Raw genomic sequence first — 26454 nt, 5'->3', positions numbered from 1 at the left:
TTATCGCTGCTCCCCCCGGAGCCAATCGGTGGCAGCGTGTGCGTGCCGGTGACACCGAGTGCCAGCCCTCCGGCACCGGGGGGCACTGCCGGGACAGCGGTGCCGGTACCCGGAGCATCCCCGCGCCCGCTCGCGTTGTCACCGACACCGGCGATGCTGCGAGCGGGGATTCGGGGCGTCCACGCCAACACCGAGCACCGCGCGTCCCTTCGGGGGCTTCTGCCTCTGCCGCGGGCCCCCCGGTGCCACGCGTGTCCTGCCCGCTCCCTGCCGGGGCTGCGGGACCCCCGGTGCCGCCGTGCGGGGCGCCGCTCCCCTCCCGCTGCTCCGGTAACGGCGAGAGCGAAGAAGGGGGCCCGGTGCTGCCGCCCCCGCCGCTGCCCCCCCCCTCCGTTCCCCGCGCTCGGCGGGGGCGGCAGCCGCGGGATCCGCCCCCGGGGCCTCCCACGCGCGGCGCAGCCGGGGCCGCTGCTATTTCACGGTCCCGCCCGTGTGGGCGGCGCGCAGAGCGGCGCGGCGCGGCGGAGGGAGCGCGCCCGGCCTGGCCGCGGGACCCCCCGAGCAGCGGCACCCCCCGGACCCCCCGGTTAGAGCCGGCCCCGGAGCCCCCCCGCCCCTCCCCGGCCGCCCGGCGGGGCGGGCGGAGCGGACGGAGGCGGTTCCAGGCGGCGGTGAGCGAACGGGGGGGGACGGCGGGGAGGGGATGGGGCACACGGGGGGCACCGGGCAGGGCGGGAGTCCCGGTGGGACTGGGGGGAGCGGCGGGGGACACCGGGCAGGGCGGGGGGCACCAGGGGTGGTGGCCACGGGGATCCGGGAGGGTCCGGGATGCACGGGGAGAGGATGGCACCCACCGGGGGCACCGGAGGGTACCGGAGGGGGGTCGGGAGGCTCGGCCGCGGTGGGAGCAAAGAGGGACGGGGGGATGGACAGCGGGGGTCACCGGGCAGAGCGGAGAGCCCGGGGAAGGGACGACCCCGATGGGGCTGGGACGAATGGGGGGGGATAAGGCACAGGGTGGGCTCGGGGCACTGGAGGGCACCGGGGATGCTGCGGGAGGATGGCCCTGGTGGGACCGGGGTGGGGATGGGAGCACCGAGCGGGGCGGGGTTACCAGGGAGGGGTGGCCCTGGTGGGATCCAGGGGACCCACAGGGGAACAGGACACGGCAGGGCAGGGGGATATTGGCCATGGTGGGATTGGCACTGGCACTGGAACATGACCCCCGGGCATGGGGGGCTGGGGGAAGCCCCCAGATGTGTGTCCTGCCCTGTGTGAGGACCTGGCATGGAGGGGATGCTGGCTGGGGTGGGCACAGGATGGGTTTGGGGTGAGGGTGACCCCACTCGTGCCTGTGCCACGTCCAGCGGCTGTGGCTGCAGGGACCGTCCCAGTTTGGAGCACATGGGTGGGACTGGGTGCCCTGAGGGGTTTAGGGACACTGGACCACACGGGAATGCTCCCTCTGCCCTGTACCAGGCCTAAGGGTGGGGAGAGCTTTCTCCCGCATGTCCATCTGTCCGGTGGTGAGTCCGTCTGTCCTCTGTCCACAACCACAGGCTCGTCATGGCCCTGCCCCGCACGCTGGGGGAGCTGCAGCTCTACCGGGTGCTGCAACGTGCCAACCTGCTGGGCTACTACGAGACCTTCATCCAGCAAGGGGGGGACGACGTGCAGCAGCTCTGCGAGGCGGGCGAGGAGGAGTTCCTGGAGATCATGGCGCTGGTGGGCATGGCCACCAAACCCCTCCACGTCCGCCGCCTCCAGAAGGCCCTGCGGGAATGGGCCTCCAACCCAGGGCTCTTCAGCCAGCCCGTGTCGGCCGTCCCGGTCAGCAGCATCCCACTCTTCAAGCTCTCCGAGGCCGGCGGGCGCAAGGCACTCAGCAACGGGCACGCCAGCCCCGGAGAGGCAGCGGGCAAAGGGGGTGGCAGCGCCGGGACGCCCCCAGCGCGCAGCCCCACGGAGCCAGGGGAGAAGCTGTCACCATCAGCAGCCCCACCGTGGCCGGGAAGGAGCACCCCCGAGTCGGAGGGTGGAGGGGATGAGGAGCCCGGGGGTCCCCCCTTCTCTCCGAGCGGGAGCAGCGGGGAGCAGGCGGTGGGCACGGAGCTGGAGCCGGAGTTGGCACGGACGGTGGTGGAGAGCGTGGAGAGGCTGCTGCAGAGCTGCCCTCGGGGTGGCGAGGCCGAGCTGAGGGCGCTGATGAAGCTCAACAAGAAGCTGGCCAAATCTGTGGGGCACATCTTCCAGCTGGAGGACGGGGACCGGCAGAAGGAGGAGGAGATCCGGCGGCACAGCGCGATCTACGGGCGCGGCGAGGCCCGGCGCCGTGAGGGCAAGCAGCTCACCCTGCACGAGGTGAGTGAGCTCCGTGCTTGGAGTTCTGCGATGCGCTGGGACATGGGACAAGGAATGGGGTGGCTCTGGGGGTGTGGCGAGTGGGTGGGATTTGAGCTCTCCTCCCACGCCAGGCTGGAGCTGGCGCTGCCTTAGCCGAGGGTTGTGTGGGTGGTGCTGTCCCGTGGGTGCTGCCGTGTCCCCTGTCCCCGCTCACGCATCGTTTCTGCCCCCAGCTCATCATCAATGAGGCGGCCGCCCAGTTCTGCCTGCGGGACAACTCGCTGCTGCTGCGGCGCGTCGAGCTCTTCTCGCTCTCACGGCAGGTGGCACGGGAGAGCACCTACCTGTCCTCGCTCAAGGTGGCCAGGTGAGCCCCAAACCCCACCCTTGTAGGCCTATGGGGGTCTGGTTGTCACCCCATTGCCCCCAGCACTTCTGGATGGGGCAGCCCCCTGTGGCCCCCGGTTCCCCTTTGCCAGTGTGGGAGGTTTCTGCCTGACCTCGGAGCGTGGGATGTGGGGAGGATGGGAATGACGGGGATGCCAGGCGTGGGAAGGGATGCCAGGCAGCAAAGGGATGCCGCTGGGGATGCCCTATCTCTTGCCTCCATCCCCAAAGTCCCCTGCCCACCGTGCCAGCGCTGCCTTTTCCCTTTGCTCTCCAGCTGCTTCCCTCTTTTTTCCACCCCCAATTCCATCCGTGCCAGAACCCCACCTGCCTGGTGGCTCTGCTCACAGCCTCGCTGTGGCCACCCCCACTCCTGACACAGCCCCTTTCCACCCCCAGGGCCCATCCCGAGGACAGCGGTGCCGTGGTGGCCAAGCGGCTCAAGCAGGAGGTGGGTGCAGGTGCAGGAGGAGCGGCGTGTGCAGGTGTGCACACCTGTGGGCGTGACGCTGCAACGTGCCCGGGGCTGCCCATGCCAGCGCCGTGGGTGTTGTGGGGTGGGTGGTGCAGGGGATCTCTGCTCACCTGTGTGCTCCTGGCAGGCAGGAGAGCAGAGCCGCCCTGAGCTCCTGGCACTGCCGGTGGGGTTGGAGCCGCCCGGCGCCGGGTACCGAGCCAGCTTGGAGGAGGACACGGGCAGCATCTCCGGGGAGAGCCTCGATGGCCATTTGCAGGGTGAGTGCGGGGTTTCTCCCTTTCTCCGGTGCTGCTCGGCCCCCTCTCCCCGCGCTGATTGTCGCCCCTCTCTCGGCAGCGGCGGGCGCTTGTCCCCGGCTGACCCCTCCGCCCGGCGCGGCCCCAGACGTGCCCCTCGGCCTCGCTCCCCACGGGCTCTGGAGCCGCCACATCCTCCAGCAGACGCTGATGGACGAGGGGCTGCGCCTGGCCCGCTTGGTCTCTCACGACCGCGTGGGGCGGCTCAGCCCCTGCCTGCCGGGGAAGCCCCCGGGACCAGGTGAGCCCCCCGAGGGGCCGGGGGGGCTTTGCCGCGGGCAGGGGTCAGGAGGGCACCGCTGCCTCGTGCTGTGGAATCGTGTCCTGACTCCGTCTCCCGTGTTCTCCCCGCAGAGTTCGAGGACGGGCTGGCGGAACGGGGTCCTCCGGCCCCCCCAGACCCCCCTCGGGGCACTATCAAGGTGGAGCAGGAGACCAGCAGGCAGTGAGGCCCCTGTAGCCCCCCCGCCACCATTAACGAAGCAATAACGTGCTGGGGGACGGGTGCGGCGGCGCTCCGGGCCCCGGGGAGCTTGGGGACGGGAGGGGGGGGGGTCTCATCCACAACCCTCCCTGGCCCCCCTCCCGTCCCACAGCGACGCTCTGGTTACCTCAGCCGCGGCGGGATGCCAACTCCCCGCAGCAGCAATACCCTCATCCCGCCCGGCTCCGCTCCCCCAGGGCTGGGGAGCCCTCGATGGACTGGAGCCCACCCTGTAGAGCCCCGTGCTGACCGTTCCCCCCCCCTCCCCATCACAGCTCGGGGACAGACGCGTCGCACTGTGCGCTCCCCCACGTCAGCGCTGCCGCCCACGCCGGGCACACGGTCCCCCCCACACACACACACACCCGCACCCGCAGCGCCCACGCAGCAGCCGCCAGCCCCCTCCCCGCAGCACGTGCCAGCTCACTGTGCACCCCCCCAAACCCTGCGACCACCCCCCAGCACCGAATCGGCTGTAAATACCCCCCCACACACACACCCACACCCCCGCACGCATCCCCCCTTCCCCCCGCACCCCGATACCTGCGTGTGCTCCCAGCATGGTCCCTGTTGTGCCGGGGGGTGCCACACGTGCCAGGGGGGTGGCACCCCCTCCCAGCACGATGCAGGCGGCTTGGATGGGCACTGGGGAGGTGCTGTTCCCCCCCCCCCGACCCCACCCCAAACCCCCTCCTTATCCCCCCCCCACCATCCCTACAAACCCAGCCCCGGGGTTCCCATTCACACCCCCACCCCCCCGTTAGGACTGTGTGGTGTCTTTTTAGAGCATTAGCGACTCTTCCTTTGTACCGTGTACAGTAGATTATTTATTTTGTTATTTTGGAATAAAACTTTATTTTATGGCTTATCTTCCTACCCCCCTTGCTCCAGCCTGGAGGTGGGGAGGGGGGGAGTGACGAACAAAAAACCCCAAAGCAAGCGCTGACTGCGGGGGTGCGGGGAGGGTCGTGTCCCCCCCCCTCTTTCCATGGGGGTCCCGGTGTGTCCCCCCTCCTTTGCCGGGGGCACCGGGCTGGCACCTCCGCCCCGGCGCCGTTCGCGCTGCCGCCTCCCGCCCCCGCGGTGACTCATCCCGGCGGGCGTGGGCTGGGGGCACCGCGTGCGGCTGCTGCCGGTGCCCCCCACGCAGGACGGGGCCCCCCTAAACCCGCACCCCTCACCCGCGGACCCCCGGGAGGGGCGGGCAGCAATGCACGGAGGTGGTGGGGGGGGGGGGGACAGGGGTTACCCCAAATCCCCCCCCAACATCGCCTTTCCCAGCTGGAGTTTTCACTGCTGCGGGAGTTGTGGCAAGTCCATGAACCCAGCAAGGCTGGGAGGGAGTGAGGGGAGGGGGGTCGCAGTCCGATGTCCCCCTCCCCTCACCAGGAGCCCCCTCACGCGTGTCCTGGCCGGATGCTGTCATCCCACCGTGCGTCCCCCAGCCCCCAGGAGGACAGGCTGGAATTGGGGTACACGCTGTGCTGCTGGAGGGGGGCGAAGGGGGGCAACGGGGACACCTCCAGGAGGTGCTCCAACTCTGAGGCTGATGGCTGATCCATGCTGGGCGACATCCTGGGGACAGAAAGAGCAGGGTGACAGGGTGGGGACTGGGAGGGGCTTCCCCCTGCTGTCCCCTCCCCGTGCTTACCACCGCGGAGGGCTCTGCAGCGACGCGTCCTCCATGAGCGGGAACGGGGGCGGCTCGGACATGTCCACGTCCACTGAGGGACCCGCGGGCAGCAGCTGCGGGACCTCCCCGGGCAGGAACTGGTTGGGCATGAAGGGTCTGGGGTGGCAAAGAATGGGGTAGAAACTGTCCCCCAGGGCACTCACCAGCCCCAAAGTATTGGGGGGCACTGCTTGGTTTATGGGGGGCTGGTGTGGGGCTCTGCCAGCTTGGCATTGGGTGGGGAGGGGGTAAAGAGGTGCACAGGGCACGGTGCCCCCCCTTCCACCTGCGTGCCAGCTCTTACCCAGGGGTCCTGAAGGCAGGGTCCTGGCAGTGGGACAGCGAGGGAGGCGACAGCATCTGTGATGGGCTGTGGGGAGCAGGAGCACTCAGAGAGAGGGGAACACCCCTGAAATGTGCTGCGGGTGGTGGGGTGTCCCCCGTGCCCCCCACCCTGCCCTGCCCTGCTCCTACCTGTGGAAGGGGGGGGTCAGCCTGTCGGGCACCGTCATGATGCTGCTCTCAACCGGGGGGTAGCCCCCGGGCATGGGCTGGGGGCAGAATGGAGTGGGGGAGCTGCAGTGCACACACACACAGAGGTTCAGATTGAGGGGGGGGCACTGCCAAAGCCCCCACCCCGTGCCCCACAGCGGGGCACTCACCACATGGGGCCCAGCAGTGGCGGCAGATTCTCAGGGTGCAGCTCGTGCTGCAGCATGGGCAGGCTGAACATCTGGGCCTGGGGGGCCTCGGGGGGGGCCCCCATGGTGTTTGGAGGGTGCTGGTCCCTGCAAAAACACATGGAGCCCATCAGCACTGCCAGGTCCAGGCTCAGGGGGGGTTCTGAAGGGTGACATGTGCCACTGGGTGCTCAGGGGGGTCTCTGAAGGGGGACATGTGCCAGGGGGGGCTCTGAAAGGGGACATGTGCCACTGGGTGCTCAAGGGGGGTTCTGAAGGGGGACATGTGCCAGGGGGGGTTCTGAAAGGGGACATGTGCCACTGGGTGCTCAGGGGGGCTCTGAAGGGGGACATGTGCCAGTGGGTGCTCAAAGGGGGCTCTGAAGGGGGACATGTGCCAATGGGTGCTCGAGGGGAGGTGGGAGATGCACAGACATGCCCAGCACAGCTTGAGGGCTCTTTGCCCACCAGCACAGCTCTGTTTTCCCCAGTCAGGCATTTCCCCCTGCTAGCCAGGGGTCTGTGCAAACCCTGGCCCATTGTGCACACACCTCCAGCACAGAGATGGCCTCACACCCACCTTTCACTCTCCACAGTCATCTTGATGGCGGTGGAGACGTAGCCCCGGCCGTCCTTGCCTGTCTGCTCTTCTGCTCAGGGAGGAGAACCATCCATGAACCACCACCCCCACCATGCCCTGCCAACCATCTCTGCCAGCCCCAGCTGCCCCTGTGAGCTCTGAGGCCACCTGGGTGACACCCATAACCCCCCTCAGAGCATTGCTGGGGTGCAGAGTGTGTGTGACACCCTGAAGTTCATGGCAGAGGTGCAGACCACCAAGGGCTCCTCAAGGAGCACTACTTCTTCCTGGCCCAGAAGATCTTCAATGAAGAATAGCAGGTAGGTGAACAGTTTTGTAATGTAGGGGTCTGAGGCCATATATCTTGTAGGAGGGGATAGATCATGATACGACCAGTGCAATGGGGAAGAAGGTAAGGGAGTAGAAGTCTATTTTTAGGCTGATGGGGACTTTGAAGTTTATAATGAATTTTCATTCTCAGAAGGAGGTGAGAGGATGTGCCCCTGCAGCCCAGGGCCCATCCAGGCCCTCCTCACTCACTGCTGTAGTGACTCCCAAAGGCCTGGTCCATAACCCCCTCAGAGCATTGCTGGGGTGCAGAGGGACACCCCAGGACTCACCCAGGCCCTCCCCACTCACTGTTGTCAAAGGCCTGGTCCATAACCCCCCTCACAGCATTGCAGAGGGGCACTCCAGGGCCCATGCAGGCCCTCCCCACTCACTGCTGTAGTGACTCCCAAAGGCCTGGTCCATAACCCCCCCTCACAGCATCACAGAGGGACACCCCAGGACCCATGCAGGCCCTCCTCACTCACTGTTGTACACCTGGTCCATATTCCCCCTCACAGCATCACAGAGGGACACCCCAGGGCCCACGCAGGCCCTCCCCACTCACTGTTGTAGTGACTCCCAAAGGCCTGGTCCTTGGGGATGTTGGGGTACAGGTTCCGGAGCTGCCCCAGGTCCCGGATGCGGTCGCCCAGGGAGCGGATGGACAGGTCCTTGGCAGAGAAGGGCTGGATGTTTTCCACCTGGCTGGAGCCTGAGCAAGGGGAGACACGTCACTGCATTCCAGTGCTGGTTCCTGGAGCTGCCCACACCCCCTGGCAGTGAGGACCCCTCCCCTGCACAGCACCTGACCCCGTCTCACCGTCCTTGCCCCGCATGACGTAAGCGATGGTGACGCCCCCGATCTCGGAGTCGCTGAAGCGGAGCAGGAAGGTCCCATCTGGCTGCATGCTCAGCAGCTTGCACACATACTGCTTGCTGATGAAGCCCATGATGAGCCTGGATGGGTGGGGAACAGGGATCAGGACCACCCATGGCAGTAGGGGTGGGATCAGGACCCCCTCAAAGCCCAGCCCTGGGGCACCCACCTGTCCGACCAGTAACTTTTAAGGCATCTCTTGGTGAGGTCCAGGACTCCATCAAACCACTGCCAGAAGGTGAATCCCCGGCCAGGGAGGATCTCCTGAGGCAGAGAGAGGCCATGAAGCTCACTGTGGTCACACTGGCCCCTGCCCACCCTGGCCATCCCTCGCAGTCACCTTGTTGAACTGGGCCCAGGAGACGTGGCGGCTCTGGAAGTCCTCGGGGCTGGCACTGTGGTCATTGAAGATCTTCTGGGCCAGGAAGAAGTAGTGCTCCTTGAGGAGCCCCTTGGTGGTCTGCACCTCTGCCATGAACTTCAGGTTCAGGGTGTCACACATCTTGTCCCAGGGCACACGCTCGGCCACCACAAAGGGCACCCGGTCCTGTGGCCGGGCAGGGGGACATCAGGACAGGATGCCCACCATGTCCCACCCTGGGCTCCTGCTCCCACCTGCACTGGTGGGAGTCCAAAGCCCAGTCAGCCCCAGTTTCCAGCTCCTTCCCTGCAGCTGGTGGCACTCACAATGTCAGAGAAGGCATTGTCCCACAGCACGGTGGCTTTGGCGTTGTTGTCCTGGTTCCCGTGGACGATGACCACAATGGGCAGAGACAGGACCTGGGGGCACACAGTGTCCCTGAGCCAGGCGTGGTGGCTGCCCTGGGACTGTCCCAGCGTCCCACAGGGGAAGGCTCAGCACATCCAGCCCCATCCCATGGTACCTGGAGGTGGATGGAGATGTTGCTGGGGGTCAAGGTGACGTTGGTGCTGAAGAGGACGGCGCATTTCTCCTCCGTCACCGACTCTGAGCCCTTCCGCTCGCAGCGCTTGATCTTCTTCAGCAGCTGGGGAGGGAGAGCTCAGCATCCCCAGCCTCAGGACCCCCAAAACCCCAATGGAGGCCACAGCCCAGCCCCTAGCTGGTGGCACTTACCACGTTTTTAAAGTTGGCACAGCAGTTCCCGCTGGTGGGGTTGGTCTCCAGTGCCACCGTGTTGTGCAAGATCTCCCCCGTGCTCTCACTGGGTAGAGAAGGGGATTAGGGGGGGGAATGGTGGTTGGGAAACCCTCTTTCCCCACACCCACTGTTCACCTGAGGGTGTTGCTGTAGTTGCTGAGCTCCAGCTCCCGTGCCTGCTTCTCTGTCACCATGTCAGCCCTCACCACGTAGGGCTTGGGCAGTGCCTTCAGCAGCCGCGGGCCCAGCAGGAACCGCACGCTCGCCTGGAACTTGGTCTGGGTCTTCAGCACCTGTGGGGGCTGCTTCTCCACCAGGAAGGAGCTGAGGGACAAAGGAACACCGTGGCACTTGGCACAGCCACCAGATCCACCTTAACCCTGGCCACCACAGCCCCCAGGTGTTACCTCTTGACCAGGCTGGACAAGACCTCGTTGAAGCGCTCCAGGAGCCGGGGCAGCAGCTCAGGGCCCAGCTCTGTGCTCGCTGCCATCACCTGCTGCTGCAGCTGGAAGTAAACCTCGACCAGGTTCTCACACCTGGGGAAAGGGGGACACTCAGCACCCCATCCTCACTCACCTGGTGGTGGGAGCAGGTTGCTCAGGATCCCTCAGCTTTGCCCTGTGCCCCCTCACCTCTTCTGCAGCGGTGCCAGATTCTCCTCAAAGATGGCCCCATTCCCTGCCAGCTGCTGTTGTCTCTTCCAAATCTGGATCCTCTTCAGGACCTGCTGTTTGGCCGCCTCCAGCTCCTTCACAGCCTCCAGGATGAGGGTGGGCAGCTCCCTGGGAGCCATGGGGCTCTGCACAGCCCCATCCCGCCCTGGCCCCTCCTCCTGGAGCGCCTGGATCTCCCGGACTCGGTGCTGCAGCCGCTGCAGCCCCAGGCTGAACTTCAGCTCCTCCTGCCGCCGGTGGAAGCTGAGAGGCAGATGATGGTCCTGGGGGCAGAGCAGAGAGGGGTCAGGGGGGGCTGTGGGTGGCTCTGCACCTCGGGGTGCCCGGGAGGAGGGCAGGGGGCACCCACCCGTTTGAGCACGGCTGCCTTCTCGCCCTCCAGGACGGCTCTGACGACGGCCACCAGCCGCAGAGGGTCCCGGCAGAAGGTGCTCTGGGGAGGGGGGACACAAATTAGGGGTGTCAGGGGGGACACCCTTGCCCCCTGCCACCCCTTCTCCTTCCCACAACACCTGGACAAAGTAATTCAGGGGTTCTGTAACAACCACAGAGCTGATTTCCAGCTTTAAAACCGCTTTAAATGGTGCATAGAATCATGGGATATCTGGAGTTGGAGGGAACATCAGGATCATCGGCTCCAACTCTATTTTTTTTGGTATAAAAAGTAGAGAATCAACTTCAAATAGAGAAAAAAAAAAATCCAAACTGAAAGGATTCCTGTGAGCATTTCCTCCAGCCTCCAGCCTGACACCTGGGGGAGACTCTCCCAGCTGCCCTGGGTGGATCAATGCTTTCCACTCTAAAAAACCAGGGAGAGGAATTCCCCTGCTGGCTCTGCCTCCCGTGTCCCCGTGCCAGCTTCTGCGGCCTTCACGCATTTCCCAAATTAGCAACTTCCCAAAACAGCAGCAGAAACACGATGGGGGAACGGCTGATGACGTGCTTGGTGGGTTCCTGTGCCGGTGGGAGCTCCAGTGTGGGGGTCTGGATGCAGCCCCGTGGGCTTTTCCAGGGAAAATTTGGAATTCAGGGCACGAGAAGCCCAAGTTTGGCTCCCATCTGCACCCTGTGGTTGCCCATCCTAGGGGTCACCTGGCCACAGCAGCATCAAGAGCAGGGAACAGCCTGGCTGGGCATGGAGGAGTGAGGATTTGGTGTTCTGGGATGAGGGATGGAGGGAGGAGTGAACACAGGAGGGCTGCTCTGCGTCAGCATTTTAAATAATAAAAAATCCCTAAGCCGAAACATCTGCTTGTTTCCTACAGCAAAAAAGCAACAGAGCAACAAAGCAACAAAATCTTGTTTTGAAAAGTCACCCTGTTCCCCAGAAGTTGTGACTAAAGCTGATCCCTTCCCAAATGTTGAATATTAAAAAGGTCTGTTACCAAAAAAAGCAGAATTTTCAACCAGAATGGGGCTCTGGGAGTGAGCCCTGCTCAGGTCTGGTGCTCTGAGCTCCACTGGCCAGAGGAGATAAATCAGAGGGTTGTGAAAGAGACAGAGCAATTCCAACAGCCTTGATAAGAGAAAGAGCACCAAAAATGAAACCCAGAGCTCACGGCAGGAGGAAATGCAGACCCACAAAGCCTGGAGGAAGGAGAAAACAAACACTCGAGCAGAAAATGGGGAACATCTGCAGAGACAGCCCTCAGGTGCCAACAACTGGGGGCTGAGGGGCTCAGAGGGGTCCCCACAGGACCATTTCAGGGAAGATGTGGCTGCAGAACCTCAGACAGCAAAAAAAAAATCCCAAAAAGCCAATAGCTGAGTCTGGTCACTGCTCACAAGCCTGGAAAATTTTGTCACACAGGGACCATCCTTAGGCATTGAGCCCTTCCAGTATAAAATAACCGAGTTTTCCTGGGAGCTGGCTGCAATCCCAGCGTGGCCCAGCCCCAGGGTGCCTGCACACCTCGATGTTGCTGATTTGCTGCAGGATCTGGCACTGCTGCCCGTCGCTGCCGGCAGCGCTGCGGAGTTTGTCCAGCATGTCTGAGAGCATCCTGCTGGCCATGCTGGTGCAGAAAGCATCTGAGCCATTGATGAACTCCCTGGAGAGGGGAAAAGTTGGGAGAATGGGCATGGATCCCACTCCTACCCCTGTGTGATCCCCAAATTCCAGGCAGGAAGGGTCTGGGGGACTCACCAGGGTTGGTTCTCCAGCCACTCGGCCAGGAGACAGCGCAGGCTCCGGGGAAACTCCGTGGAGAGGCTGCTGAACTCCTCTGGTGGCATGTGGGACACGAGGTTCCACAGGGACATCTTGGAACAGTCACCTGCAGGCAGGAGAGGGGATAGGGACCACTTGAGCAGCCCCCAGCCAGCCCTTGAGGGCCAAGAGCTGCTGCTTGTCCCTCCACGTCTGAACCTGCTGCTCCACTGGGCTGGGGCTGCTGGGGAGGAGGAGGAGGAGTGGGAAAGTTGATCCAAGATCAGCTTCTTGGGCAATCCTGGGCGGGCTGGCAGCCCACTTGCGCCTCAGTTTCCCGAATCTCTGGGGATTCCCTGCTCCTTTTGCCACAAGGATTTTCGAAGGGATGGGCAAGTGCTGCTGGACTGGGCATGGGAGAGCTGGAAGAGTGTGGAACTCCTGGACAGCCGGAGAAGTGTGAACTCCCCCAAACTTGGTGAGGCTGTTCCACTGGGGTGACCCCAGTGAGGTGGCTTGGCTGTGCCCCAGAATTTCCTCAGGTGTCCCTCACAAGGAGGGCCCCTCACACTCAGTGGACTGCAGAGATCAGGAAAAGCAAGAACAGAACTGGAATGAGGTTTTACATAGGAAATTCTACCTGGAATGCCTGGGCTGGAGACCCTCACACTCAGTGGGCTCAAGATATCAGGAGAGGCAAGAACAGAACTGGAATGAGGTGCTAGATTGGGAATTCCACCTGGAATGGCTGAGTTGGAGGCCCTCACACAAGGTGGGCTCCAGAGATCAGGAAAAACAAGAACAGAACTGGAATGAGGGAATTCCACCTGGAGTGGCTGAGTTGGAGGCCCTCACACTCGGTAGGCTCCAGAGACCAGGAAAAGCAAGAACAGAACTGGAATGAGGGGTTGCACAGGGAATTCCACCTGGAATGAGGCATTACATTGGGAATTCCACCTGGAATGCCTGAGCTGGAGGCCCTCACACTCAGTAGGCTCCAGAGAGCAGGAAAAGCAAGAACAGAACTGGAATGAGGGAATTCCACCTGGAATGCCCAGGCTGGAAGCTCTCACACTCAGTGGGCCTCAGAGATCAAGAAAAGCAAGAACAGAACTGGAATGAGGGAATTCCACCTGGAAATTCCACCTGGAATGGCTGAGTTGGAGACCCTCACACTCGGTAGGCTCCAGAGATCAGGAAAAACAAGAACAGAACTGGAACGAGGCATTAGATTGGGAATTCCACCTGGAATGAGGGGCTAAATGGGGAATTCCACCTGGAATGCCCGGGCTGGAGGCTCACGGCCCCACCGCACCCCAAGGTGGGCGTCGGAACCCCAACACTCCCAGCCCGTCCCCGCAGCACTGCCCGCGCCTCTTCCCGGCAGTTCCCGCCCTCGCTCCCGCCCCGCTCGCCCCCTCAGACCCCGCCGCAGCCCCGCGGGCCCGCCCGGCCAGGGGGGTCTCCAGGCGCACACACACAAACAGACACACACCTCGCTGCCGGTTCCGCCGGCCCCGCCCGGGGCCAAGGCCCGATCCCGCGGCGGATCCCGCAGCGCCGGTGGCGTCTCACAGCCCAGCCGAGGGGCCGGGCAGCGGCGGGACCCCCGGGGCGGCGCGGGCCGGGCCCGCCGTGCCCTCAGGCGAAGGGGCGAGCGCGGAGCCGCGGGCACGGCTCGAGTCCCCCCGCGGGCAGCGCGTTGTTCCCCACGGGCCTGGGCCGCGCGGAGCCGCCGAAGGCGTAGGGCGGAGGTGGAGCTGCGAGACTCCGAGAAGCCTACGAGGGGAAGGAAGCCGGCGTCACTGGGCAACGTCGCGGCCGGAGCAAACAAACGCCTGCGGCCTGCCCGGAGCCCTGAGGAGGCAGCAGCCCGGGGCTCGCCAGCCCTCACGGTGCCACCCCAGGAAGGCACCGGTCATGGTGGCTGCAGGTTGACGCCTTCCAGAAATGCTTTTGCTTTCGACTTCACGCTGCCCGGTGTAAACAGATTCCAAGGATTCACTGCAGGGCATGAGGTGACTCCCAGGGGTCAATGCCCGGTGGGAAACGCACACAGCAGTTCTGGGAATGCTGCTGGGCTTTTCCCCACAGTCCCAATGGGATTCTTGGCAGGAGGGGGAAAAACAGCCTCTCCTTTTGCCACCCTCGAGGTTAATCCCCATGCTCCTTCCCCATTAAACCTGTATTTCTGCTCAGCCCTGGGAGGCAGCTGCTGGCTGGAAGCGCCAACCTGGAGCGTAAGCCTTAAGCCAGGCATGCCTGGATCTGCTGGGAGCCTGCAGGAGAAGCTGCTCTGCTCCCTCCTCCTCCCACAGCCCAGGAGGAGCTCGAGGCGGGGGACCTGCCTTGTCCCCTCCTGGCATCAATCACAGCAGCTCTTTTAGCCCAGGCGTGCTCTGAATCCTTCCAATCCCAATTTCCAGCTTTCCCTCTTCTGGTTTTCTCAATTCCCTCCTGGGGGCAACATCCCATGGGGACCCTCCTCCAAGGGAAACCGAGGTCGCAGCTGTGTTATAGCCGGGAAAACCGGCTCGACACGGGGCAGGACACAACACAACACGGGGAGGGGGAGAAGCCGCCCCCGACCCTCACCCCCGCCCCAAACCCTCTCCACGCAGCCACTTTCGCTTCCTCCTCCACCCAAGGGCTTTGCCTACCCGCGAGGCTGGGCGAGAAGGTGGCTCAGGAGGAGCCCAGGCTCGGAGAGGGGGCTCAGGGACGCCCAGAGTCTCAGTACGAGCTTTGTGCTGTCACTGCAACAGGAAACCTTGTTCCCAAGCTGGAAGTGCCGTAACACTCCCCGTCCCCTTCCCGGTCCCGGGGTGCTGCCGTACATCCCACGGATGTTACTCATTAACCACTAGCCCTTGCTGGCAGCCAACCTCAGCCCCCAATCCTCGGGCAGGCTGTGTTGGGGGGACAGGGATGGATCCCACCCCTGGCCATGTCCCCTCTGCGATGTCCCAGCCTGGATCTGTGATCTCCCAGCCCTCTGCACCCTCCCTCACCCTGCGGGGGCACCTCAGAGCACGTTCCCTATCCTGCCCGCAAATTCCTCGAGGCTTTCTCGGATATTCCAAGGTTTTCCAAATGCTATGAACACCCGGACTTCTCTCTGACTCTGTCCTCACCGGGAAGAACCCGAGGAACATTTCTGCCCCTCAGCGTGCCTCAGTTTCCCCAGAGTGCTGAGGACGCCACAGCTGCCGCCAGCCGAGGCTGAGGCCAGAACACAGGACACGGTGGGACACTGGTGACAGTGCCACGAGGAGGACACCCACGTTTTGGGGGCATGAAATTTCCTCTGGTTCGTAGGAAAAGGAGCGGGGCCCTCCCAGCCGACCCAGCCCAGGATGACTCACAGCTCCGGGAGCCCGGCCTGGATTTGGTGCCGCTCCCGTCCCAGGAACTCACTGTCGACGTCCACCAGTGGGACAGGGGAAAGAAGGGATCTTCCTTTGCCCCATGCATGCCCTGTCCCCAAGCAGCGCCCAGCTAGGAGAGTGGGGTGCCAGGAGAGTGGGGTGCCAGCAGAGCTGCATGCCAGCAGAGCTGCGTGCCATCCTCAGTAGGTGCTCCGGACTTCGGGTCGAGCTGGGCTGCGTTTCCACCTCGGTGGCCGATACAGCCTCGGTGCCACCGGTCCCAGAGCCCCTTCCCCATCCCCATCCCCAAACGCCCCAGTGAGGGGCTGACAAGGGGGACCTCCCCCTCAGCCTGTCACACGTGCCACTGCCCACCCCCGGAGCAGGGAGGTGTCCTTGGACAGCCCCCCCAGCCCCGGGTATCCCCCACCCCTGGGATATCCCGTCCCACCCCGGTTCCCCGCTCGGTGCCCCGAACGGGGAGGTGCCAAGCAGCGGCAGAGCTCCCGGTCCCGCCCGCCGTTACCTGGCGAGAGCAGCCGCGGGCGGGGGGCGGCCGCTCCGGCCGGGCCCCGCGGCCTCTCGTTCACTCCATAGCGGCGGCGGACGCGGCCGGTCCCCGCTCCGCCGGGAAGCGCCGAGCGCAGGAAGAGGGAGGAGACGCGTGAGCGGATCGATGGGAGGGCACCGGGATCGGGACGAGTCCCGGCAGGACCTGGGATCCCCGCACGTCGCCACCGAGGGGCTGCGGCACCCACCGGCTCCGCGCCCGTCCCATATCAGCCCCCACCCGGTCGTGACCCCACTCCTGCCCCGTATCTCCCCATTCCTGTCCTCCTTATCAAGACCACGCTCTTACCCCAAATCCCGCTCGTGACCCCCATGCAGCCTCCACACACCCACTGCTCGTACCCACGCGTGTCCCCCCGCCCCATCTGTGACACCCACTCCTGACCTAACTCCTGCTCTAATCAGGTCCTTCTTTGCCTCCCTTCCAAGCCCCCCGCCCACCCCCGTGGGTGCCCCCGGCCCATTCCCGCGGGTGTCCCGGTTCCGTGGCACCGCTGTTCCCGTGCGCACCGGGCCGTTGATCCCGGGCTGCACCTTCCCCGCACGGTTTGAAGCCCGGTCCCCGTCTTGGGGTCCGTGCCCGTGGCTGGTCCCGGGCTGTGCTGCGCCCTCCGGTACCGAACCGAACACGGGAGCGGAGGGACTGAAAGTGGTGCTCGTTGCTTGGGGGGGATTTGGTTCTTCACGGGGGTACCCGGCCCGCCCCGGGGCGCTCCTTCGACCGCTCCGATCCCCGCGCCCACCGGAGCGGCGGGAGCAGCACCGGGCACGGCCGCCTCGGGGCCGCTAGGGGGCGCTGCCGCATCGCGGTGCTACCCGGGCGAACCGAGGGCGGCGGGGCCGGTGCTGCCGGGGCTGGGGATGCGGTACCTGGGCTGGGGATGCGGTACCGGGGGTGAGGGTGCGGTACCGGGGCCGGTGCTGCCGGGGCTGGGGATGCGGTACTTGGGCTGGGGATGCGGTACCGGGGGTGGGGATTTGGTACCGGGGCTGGGGATGAAGTACCGGGGCTGGGGATGCGGTACCGTGGGTGGAGATGCGGTACCGGGGGTGAGGATGCGGGACCGGGGGTGGGGATGTGGTATCGGGACTGGGGATGCGATACCGGGGTTGGGACATGGCTGTTCCTCCCGGCTCCTCCCGGGAACGCCAGTGAACTCTCGGTGCTGCCATTCCCAGCGTCAAACGCGCCCGGGGGTCCCGCGAGCGCGGCTTATCCACGGTGTACCGGAACATCCCGGGAGAGTGGAAACCCGTTCGGGACTGGGAAAGGGCTTCCCGGCCTCCCCACGCCCCCATCCAGGACGGTCTCGAGTGGGGAGGGGGCTGTGGGAGGAATCAGAATCGCACCCGCTCCCCGCGTCCTGTGCGACGTTTGGGGGCTCTGGGGGAATGCGAGGTACAGAACCGGCCCCCAAAACCCCTCCAGCCCACCGGGTTACACCGGCGATTTTTGCCACCCCGGCACTTCTGCCGGGGCGGCGTCCCGGGAACATCTGGACGTTTTCCCGAACATCTGGCGCCGCAGCAGCCTGAATCACCCTCTCCCCCCGCAGCTGCCTGAGCGGGGTGGGGCGGAGCGGGCGTGTGACATAATTAAAAAAACATATGACATCACGCCGAGGGGTCGCATGGTGCCCGATGACGGCGCCGGCACCGCTGCCCATCTCCCTCCCCGGCCCCGGGCCCTGGCAGGCAGCGGAGTGGCCACTGGATGACGTCACGGCTCTGGCTCTGACGTCACGGCTCTCAGCCAAAGCAGGAGTTGGGTGAGTGATGGCGGGACTCCCATGATGGGGGGTCTGCTGTTCTGGCCGCCCGATCCTGAGCCTTGCTTCTGTAGCCACTGCAGGGATGGCTGGGGGGACAGCGAGGGTCCTGGGGGGTGACAGCTCTGGGGGGTGATGAGGGACTCCTTGCATTGGGGGGACAGCGAGGTCACACTGCCCTGGGGGGGACAATGAGGGTCCCACTGCCCTCGGACATGGCGAGGGTCCCATGACCCTTGGGGGGACAGTGAGGGTCCCAAAGCCCTTGGGGTGCTGATGGTGTTGCTGTCCTGGGAGAATGGCGATGCTCCTGATGCCTTCGGGGATGGTGAAGGGCCCGGGACAGCGAAGGTCCTGCAGCCCTGAGAGGGTCCCGCTGCCCCTGAGGATGATGAGGGTCCTGCTGCCTCGTTCGTTTCTGACCCACAGCCTGTACCGTGTGCCGGCAGAGGGGAGCTGGGGCCACCACAGCAGGGCCGGGCCGGGCTCTGGAGCGGCATCGCGGGCCGGTACCGCATGTGAACGGGACCCGCAGCGCTGTACCTGTACCTGTGTCACACCGGCCCCGGCCCTGGTGCCCTGCTCGTACCATACTGACACCGATACCGGCACCGGCACCGGACCTCTCCCGGACCATACTGACACCGACAGTCCCACCGGATCTCTGCCCGTACCATACTGACACGGACACTCCTACCGGATCTTTGAACGTACCATACTGGCATTGATACCGGCACCGGACCCCTGACACCGATATCGACACCTCTGCCTGTATATATATTATTGACACCGGACCCCTGCCCGGACCGTACCGATACCAATACCGGTACCGGCACCGGACCGCTGCCCAGACCAATACAGGTACCGACACTGGACCCCTGGCCGGACCATACCGATACCAATAGCAGTACCGACACCGGACCGCTGCCCGGACCATACCGATACCAATACCGGTACCGACACCGGACCTTGTCCCTGCCCACACCCACCGGGGGGCGCAACCCCGGCCCCGCACGCGCATGCGCGTAAGACCCCCCCCCAACGCCACGCGCGTGTCCCCCCCCCCCTCCCCGTTCCCGTCCGCGGCGGCTCGAGCCCGGTGACGTCAGGCGGGCGGCGGCGCGCTCTCCATCTCCCCCCCTCCCCAAAATCACCGTCCGCCCCTCCCTCCGCCGCGGCGGCGGCGCGCGCAGACCCCCCCGCCCCCCCCCCCATCCCCATCCCCCGCCGCCGCCGCCGCCCCCCGGCCCCGCCGCCACCGCCACCGCCGCCGCCCAGCCCGGAGGGTCCGCCCGCCCCCCGGCCCGGCCCGGCCCGGCCGCCGGCCCGCCCCCGCCCGCCCCCCGCGGATGTCGGTGCGCGGGCCCGGGACGCGCCGCCCCACGGGCAGCACGGCGTGAGGAGCCGCCGCTGCCGCCGCCGCCGCCGCCGCCGAGCCGCCGGCATGGGGCCGCTGCTGGCCCTCGCCGGGAGCCTCCTGGCCCTGCTGGCCGCGCCCGCCGCCCGCGCCCTCGAAGGTGAGTCGGGGGGCGATACCGGCGGGGAGGGAGGGGGAGGCGCCGCCGCCGCTGTCGGGGGCGCGGGGAGGGGGCGGGGGGCGCCGCCGTGACAAAGCAGAGCGGGCGCAGCCCGGCCCCACCGCACCATGGGGACACCGGAGGGACCGGGGGGCAGCGGGGAGCTGCGGGCCAGGCTGGGGAGGCGCGTCCTCCCCGCTCCCCTCCGCAGCGCACCGTGCGCCCCCCGCTCCGTTCCCCCCGCAGCCGCGGGGGCCGCTCGCTGGCGCTCCCCGTTTTCTCCTTTTTACCCGTTCCCCTGGCTCCCACCCGCCCTCCATCCCATTTTCCTCTGGAATCCAAAGTTTTCCCCGCAGCCAAGCGGGAAAGTTGGAGCTCAGTACCGCTGCGGGAGCCGGGACTGGGGGTCCCGGTGTCCCGGGGGGTGACCGGGTCCGGGGTCCCAGCGGTCCCGGGGGTGCCCGTGACAGCCCGGCCTCGCCCCGCGCTCCCCCTCTTGCATAACCGGGGCTGCTTCTCGCGGAGCCGCGACGCCCGGCTGCGGAGTTCGGCTGTGAGCGGGCCTGGTGGCATTGGGAATGTGTTTATCCAGCCAGCCGGGGCTGTTCGTTCCCCCCCATCCGTGTGTCCGTTTGTCCAGCCTCCCCCCCCCCCCCCCGTATCCGTCCATCCAGCTCCTTGCCAAACCGCTCGTTCCCAAGCCGTGCACGTCGCGTTCCCGGCCCTTATTGATCTATTCAGTAAATACTTGAGCTCGTCAGCTCCATGGCCGGGCTGGGAATGTGCGAGGGGCCGCTCTTGGCAGCGCCCGTGCTCCGCGCTGGCAGCCGCTCCAGCCGGGAACCGGCGGCCGTGGCGAAGTTCTCGCAACGCTTGGACGCTCCGGGGCTGTTTTTCCCTTCAAAAGCAGCGAAATTGGGGCAGTTTTGGCTTTCCTGTGACGGATTCCCCTCTGTCCTCACGGGAATGGCCTGGTGAAATGAGAGGCCGGGATGATGGATGAACGAGAGGGGGTTGTTTTTTGGTTTAGGGAGCAGGTTTTTCTGTCCCGTTCCTTTGCCCACCTCGGAGCAAAGCTGGAGAAGGGATTTGGTGTCGTGGCAGTGGCAGCATCTGACCCGTTGTGTCCGAGGGATGGAGAAGGAAGAGGAGGAGGAGGAGGAGGTTTGGGCAAACGCCAGATCCCTGCCCCAGATTCATGTCTGGGGCTGCAGGAGGCCGGAGCCTGTGGTTTCCATCCTCCAGCCCTTCCTCGCCCTATTGAGGAGTGTTGGACACTTGATCTGTGTCCCTTGCAGGGAGGTGACAACAGCAGAGCAGCTCAGGGCACCTTTCACCCCCCCCCTCGGTGGCACCTGCGGGGCTGATTGAGCCTGACGAGCTGGGCAGTGCAGGTGGCCGAGAGCTGAGCCCTCTGGGGTCACCTCTCCGGGGACACGAGGTGTCGGTGGCACTCGGAGGTGGCTCTCGGAGGAGCAGCCGGCGGATCCAGAAGTTGGTGGGGGCGGAAGGGAGGCAGTGCTCATTGCATAAGCTGCGTTGCCTTTGGAAACCAGGCTGCGGGGAGATGATGAGCTGGAAGGGGAAGTTCTTCCATCCTCTTCTCCAAAACCAGGAGCTGGAGTGGGGCAGAGGACGCTCCTTCCTCCCTGCTGCATGTCCCCCTCTTCCTTAAGGGCTCCTTTTTGGGGATCTGACGGGGTCAAGGTGCTGTCCCACCACCTTGGGGTGCTGGGAGCTGCGTGAGGCTGTGGGTGGGGAGGAGGTGGAGGCATGTGGCGAATGTGGAGGCACCACAAGCACGTGGTTGGGTCGGTTGGGAGCCAGAATGTGCCACCAAGGTGCCACCTGAGCTGGTGCCTCGACCCTCGTGGTCCTGGCTGGGCTCTGGCTTCCCACAGTGAGGCTCTGGGAGAGGCCAGGAGGTCGTTTGGAGCAGGGTGCAGGTCCCCATCCTTGCCTGGAGAATGAATTCCTCTCACTCACAACCTCTGTTTGCAGCTCTGGGAGCTCTTTGCTTTTTGCTGGAGGAGAAGAGGACAAAGTCCAGCCGTGGGGCGGGAGGAAGCTTTTCCATGGGGAACAAAGGGCACTGGTGTGCAACTGCCAGTCTTGCCCAGTCCTCTGCCATTTACTGGGGTGGTGTGGGGCACCCCAGAGCCCCAGGAGTGGAGTGAGGGCAGGCAGGGATCACCCTGTTCCTGTTTTGGAAATACCTGTGGTTGAGGGTTGCTGAGGTGTTTTGGTGCAGCACTTCCCTCGTGCCACCTTGGTGGTCTGGCACGTCCCGTTTTGTGTCCCTGCGTGCCCATGTGTGTTCCCAGGTGTCCCCACCTGTGTTCCCAGGTGTTTTCCCGTGTGTTTTTCCATGTGTGTGTGTGTGTGTGCACACGTGTGGGTGTGCACACGCTGCTTCCCTCAGCGTGCAGGGACCTGCCCGGAGCTGCTCTGGGTTCAGTGGAGGTGAACAGTGGAGGTTTGAGGTGCTGGGAGGAGAAGGAGCTGCTGGAAGGGGGTTCCTCCACGCAGTGTTCAGAGGAGTGTCCACCATTCCTGTGTAGAACATTGTAGCATCCCATTTTTATTTTTAGAGCATCCCAGCAGGACAATTGTGCTTCCAGCAGCTCTGTCCTCGTGTGAAAGGTGTCCCATGAGAGGTCTGACCACTGACCTCTGGCTCCAAGTGCTCCCTGTCCCTGCTGGTGGAGCATCCCTGGCAGCGGTGCCAGCTTTGGGGTGAAACCCAGGCATTTCTGAAGCTCCTGAGGCTCAGTGGGTACTGTGGGGGTGTCCATCCTTCCTGTGTGGAGCATTGTAGCATCCCATTTTTATGTTTTAGAGCATCCCAGCAGGACAATTGTGCTTCCAGCAGCCCTGTGGGGCTCTGTCCTCGTGTGAAAGGTGTCCCATGAGAGGTCTGACCACTGACCTCCGGCTCCAAGTGCTCCCTGTCCCTGATGGTGGAGCATCCCTGGCAGTGGTGCCAACTTTGGGGTGAAACCCAGGCATTTCTGCAGCTCCTGAGGCTCAGTGGGTACTGTGGGGGTGTCCATCCTTCCTGTGTGGAGCATTGTAGCATCCCATTTTTATGTTTTAGAGCATCCCAGCAGGACAATTGTGCTTCCAGCAGCTCTGTGGGGCTCTATCCTTGTGTGAAAGGTGTTGGAGAGTCACATTTTGGGAGTCCAGTAAGAGAACTGACCACTGACCTCTGGCTCCAAGTTCTCCCTGTCCCTGCTGGGGCATCTCTGGAGCATCCCTGGCAGCGGTGCCAGCTTTGGGGTGAAACCCAGGCATTTCTGCAGCTCCTGAGGCTCAGTGGGCGCTGTGGGGGTGGGAGCAGCTGTGGCAGCCCCCTCTCCTTCGGTGTCTCAGCCCCACCACTCGCTCCTCGTGTTCTCTCCCTGCTGCTTCCATGTGCTCCGGGGGAGCCTGAGAACCGGCAAGGAGCGGGGGCTGCTCCAGCTGGTGATGAAAACTGGGTAAAAACTGGGTTTTAACCAGTGGTAAAAACTGGGGAGAAAAAACCACGCAGGTCCTCCCTGTGCCTTCAAGACCCTTTTTTTCTGGAGGAGCTGCCTCCAGGTGTTCTGTGGTTTCTGTTTGCCCCCAGCCCATGCTTGACCACGGGTCAAGCTTTTCCTCCGGTGTTAAAAACTGGTTAAAAACTGACGAGGAAAACCATCCAGGTCCTCCCTGTGCCTTCAAGGCCCTGGTTTCTGGAGCATCCTCCTCAGATGTTGTTCTATGGTTCTTCTTTGCCCCCAGCCCATGCTTGACCTGTGCTCAAGCTTTTCCTCCAGTGCTAAAAACTGGTTAAAAACTGTGTTTTAACCAGTGTTATAAACCGGTTTGGGATGATGGGGAGCAAAACCATCCAGGTCCTCCCTGTGCCTTCGAGGCCCTGGTTTCTGGAGGAGCTGCCTCCAGATGTTCTGTGGTTCTTCTCTTTGCCCCCAGCCCATTCTTGACTTGTGGTCAAGCTTTTCCTCCAGTGTTAAAAACTGGGTAAAACCTGTTTTTTAACCAGTGTTAAAAACTGGGGAGAAAAACCATGCAGGTCCTCCCCGTGCCTTCAAGGCCCTGGTTTCTGGAGCATCCTCCTCAGATGTTGTTCTGTGGTTCCTCTTTGCCCATTCTTGACCTGTGCTCAAGCTTTTCCTCCAGTGTTAAAAACTGGGTAAAAACTGGGTTTTAAACCAGTGTTAAAAACTTATTGGGATGATGGGGAGAAAAAATCATCCAGGTCCTCTCTGTGCCTTCTAGGCCCTGGTTTCTGGAGGAGTTAGCTCCTGGTGTTCTGTGGTTCTTCTCTTTGCCCCCAGCCCATTCTTGACCCGTGCTCAAGCTTTTCCTCCAGTGTTAAAAACTGGGTAAAAACTGTGTTTTAACCACTGTTAAAAACTGGGTAAAAACTGTGTTTTAACCAGTGTTAAAAACTGGTTAGGGATGATGGGGAGCAAAACCTTCAAGGCCCTGGTTTCTGGAGCATCCTCCTCATATGTTGTTCTGTGGTTCCTCTTCACCCCCAGCCCATTCTTGACCTGCGGTTGCCCAGTGGGGCTGTCCAGGCTCTGCTCTGCTGCGTTTCCCTCTCCTCTCCTCTCAGGAACAGCAGGATTGGAGTGGAAAATCAGAGCCAAATGAAGGGAAAAGCTGTGTAAAGCAGCTGCTGGGTGGGGTCCTGAAAACAGCCCTGGAGTCAGCTGAGGGGACGGGGTGGTGGCACGACAAGCTTTGAGGAGAGAGGCTTGGCTCCCAAAATCCATCCTCCCACTGCTTGGGACGAGGGTGTTTGGGCAAGGACCATCACTCCTTCCCCCTCCGGGAGGGCACGGGGGGACCTGGCTGTCCCTCGAGGCTGTGACAACATCCAGGTCACCTCCTAATGCTCATTAAGCTGGGGAGGGGGATGGAGGGTGGGCAGGGTGAGGGCCAGGAGCTCTTTGGGGAGAAACTGGGAGCGCTGGTGGCATCTGTAGAGTGGCAGGGTGAGAATAATGGGCACTGGGGTCTGTGCCAGCACTCTGCTGCCCCGTGGCTGCCCCAGTGAGGCTCATCCTGGTCCAGCAGCCTTGATGAGGAGGGGTCTGCTCTGGCTGTCAGGTGGATCCTGCTGCTGAGGCTTTTCCATTATCTCAGGAGCACTGGGATGGTGTCCACAGTGGGGTTTCTGTGCCTGTGTCTGCGACCCCTCCGGAGCACCCCAGGGGTTTTGCCCAGTGTGTCCCTTGAGGCTCATCCTGGTGCAGCAGCCCGGATGAGGAGGTATCTGCTCTGGCTGTCAGGTGGATGCTGAGGACTTCCCACCATCTCAGGAGCACTGGGATGCTCCACAAGGAGTGGGACAGCTCGTGGGGATGCTGTCCACAGTGGGATTTTGGGATTTGGCTGCTTTGGGAGCTGTGCCTGCGTGTGTGACCCCCAGAGCACCCCAGGGATTTTGGCTGTGCCTTCAGGAGCTGTCCCAAGCCCTTGGATGGAGTTTTGCGGGCAGCACGCGGTTCTCCAGCGTCCTTTGACCAGCTGGGGTTTGCACGGGAGGCGCTTCCCGAAATCACAGCCAGGGCCGGGCCCTGGGGGCCCCGGAGTGCCCGGGAGAGGGGAGGACACACAGGATGTGCCACATCCTGCTGACTCAGCAGAGCCATCGGCCCGCGGCTTTGTCATGGGGCGGGAGGTTCCTCTTCCAGGCTGGGGATGATTTCAGTTCCCAGATCCACTCCAAGCACTTTCCTAGAGCAGATAAAATCCTTTTTTTGTGCCCTCCCCGAACTCCTAGACCTGAACTTCTCTCTGTGAGAGTTCCTGCCAAGCCCTGAGTCCTCTCCCAGCTCACCCCAACCACCCATGGGGCTCCACTGGGGTGAATCCAGTGGTTCCAGAGTTGGGAAGGGGCTCCTTGGAGTGGCTGCTGACCCCATGAATGGCACCTGAGAGCAGCAGATTCATCAGCCTCTTTCCTTCCCACAGTCCTGCCTTTGCCACTGAATGATTTCAGTTCCCAGATCCACTCCAAGCGTTTTCCTGGAGCTGATAAATCCTTTTTTGTGCCCCCCAGAATCCTCTCCCAGCTCACCCCAGCCACCCATGGGGCTCCACTGGGGTGAATCCTGTGGTTCCAGAGTTGGGAAGGGGCTCCTTGGAGTGGCTGCTGACCCCATGAATGGCACCTGAGAGCAGCAGATTCATCAGCCTCTTTCCTTCCCACAATCCTGCCTTTGCCACTGAATGATTTCAGTTCCCAGATCCACTCCAAGCATTTTCCTGGAGCTGATAAATCCTTTCTTGTGCTCCCCAGGCCTCCCAGCCCTGATGGGGTCTGAACCTCTCTCCGTGAGAGTTCCTGCCAAGCCCAGGGTCCTCTCCCAGCTCACCCATGGGGTGAATCCAGTGGTCCCAGATTTGGGAAGGGGCTCCTTGGGGTGGGTGCTGACCCCAGGAGAGGCACCTGAGAGCAGCAGGTACATCAGCCTCTCTCCTTCTCACAATCCTGCCTTTGCCAAGCAGACAGGACCCTCCTTGTGCTTGGCATGAATTTTATCTCCATCGCCTCCCAGAGAGCGTGTCCAGCTGTGTTCCCCCTCCAGGAGCTTGGCCTCGGTGCCTTTCAGAGTGCCTGGGGACGTTTTTCATCCATCCCTGCCATCCTCAGGCCCTCCCATCTCCCCCCAGCTGCAGTTTGGATGCTTTCCCCCCCGTCTCCTTGAGGTTTTACAGTCCACCTCGAGCTATTTGCAGCCCAGGTTTTGCTGCTGACTGAACTTTCCAGCCCTTTTTTCCTGGCCAGCCCGACCTGCCGGCTGCGGCCGCACCAAATATTTTCAGCATTTTCTAACTCGGCTCAAACTCGTTGTTTTCTTTATTTTTGAAGGGAAAAACACAGGCTGGGCCGTGAGGGTTGGCCTGGATGCTGTTCCATCGTGAGAGGTTGAGTTCCTCAACATGGTCTGGCCGTTTTTTAGGGCTAAATTTAGACTCCAGTGTCCTTCCTGAGGCAGGGAAGGGAGAGCTGCAGTCATGCAGATGCTGTGCAGGATCACAGACAGTCCCAGCACCTCTCCTGGGCTTGGCAGCAGAATTCTTGGATAAATGACCTTGCTGGCAGCTCTGAGCTCCTCCAGTGGGACTGTGCTTGCAGTGCCACCGAGGGGAGG

The 26454-nt window shown here is 63.5% G+C and overlaps 3 protein-coding genes across 4 annotated transcripts in view; 2 read left to right on the top strand and 1 right to left on the bottom strand.

Annotated features, from left to right (window-relative positions):
* Positions 1-628: 628 nt before the first annotated feature.
* Positions 629-4654, top strand: NAB2 (NGFI-A binding protein 2). Of its 2 annotated transcripts, XM_058042132.1 has the most exons (7): positions 629-671; positions 1560-2361; positions 2577-2710; positions 3130-3181; positions 3333-3465; positions 3545-3745; positions 3859-4654. In XM_058042132.1, the coding sequence occupies exons 2-7, from the start codon at positions 1567-1569 to the stop codon at positions 3951-3953; spliced, it is 1410 nt and encodes a 469-aa protein (XP_057898115.1). In that variant the 5' UTR covers positions 629-671; positions 1560-1566; the 3' UTR covers positions 3954-4654. The 2 variants fall into 2 exon arrangements, with proteins under 2 accessions (XP_057898115.1, XP_057898116.1); XM_058042133.1 differs by lacking the exons at positions 629-671; positions 3545-3745 and having other exon boundaries at positions 1123-2361.
* A 601-nt stretch (positions 4655-5255) lies between these two features.
* STAT6 (signal transducer and activator of transcription 6) lies at positions 5256-12186 on the bottom strand. Its single transcript, XM_058042097.1, has 19 exons — positions 12071-12186; positions 11837-11975; positions 10274-10357; positions 9883-10187; positions 9655-9786; positions 9383-9571; positions 9224-9311; positions 9012-9134; positions 8815-8907; positions 8468-8674; positions 8297-8391; positions 8071-8207; positions 7816-7962; positions 6921-6990; positions 6323-6448; positions 6135-6236; positions 5965-6030; positions 5640-5777; positions 5256-5563 (listed from the first exon to the last, which is right to left on the bottom strand). The coding sequence occupies exons 1-19, from the start codon at positions 12184-12186 to the stop codon at positions 5386-5388; spliced, it is 2535 nt and encodes an 844-aa protein (XP_057898080.1). The 3' UTR covers positions 5256-5385.
* Positions 12187-19215: 7029 nt separating this feature from the next.
* LRP1 (LDL receptor related protein 1) overlaps positions 19216-26454 on the top strand; it is a 129138-nt gene continuing 121899 nt past the window's right edge. Inside the window, exon 1 of the mRNA XM_058042204.1 lies at positions 19216-19297. Coding sequence (XP_057898187.1) covers positions 19225-19297 — 73 coding nt within the window. The 5' untranslated portion in view covers positions 19216-19224. The remainder of the gene's footprint in view (positions 19298-26454) is intronic.

Source organism: Melospiza georgiana, chromosome 29 (genome assembly GCF_028018845.1).
Source record: "Melospiza georgiana isolate bMelGeo1 chromosome 29, bMelGeo1.pri, whole genome shotgun sequence".
NCBI lineage: Eukaryota > Metazoa > Chordata > Aves > Passeriformes > Passerellidae > Melospiza > Melospiza georgiana.
This window is presented reverse-complemented; position numbering and strand designations above follow the sequence as displayed.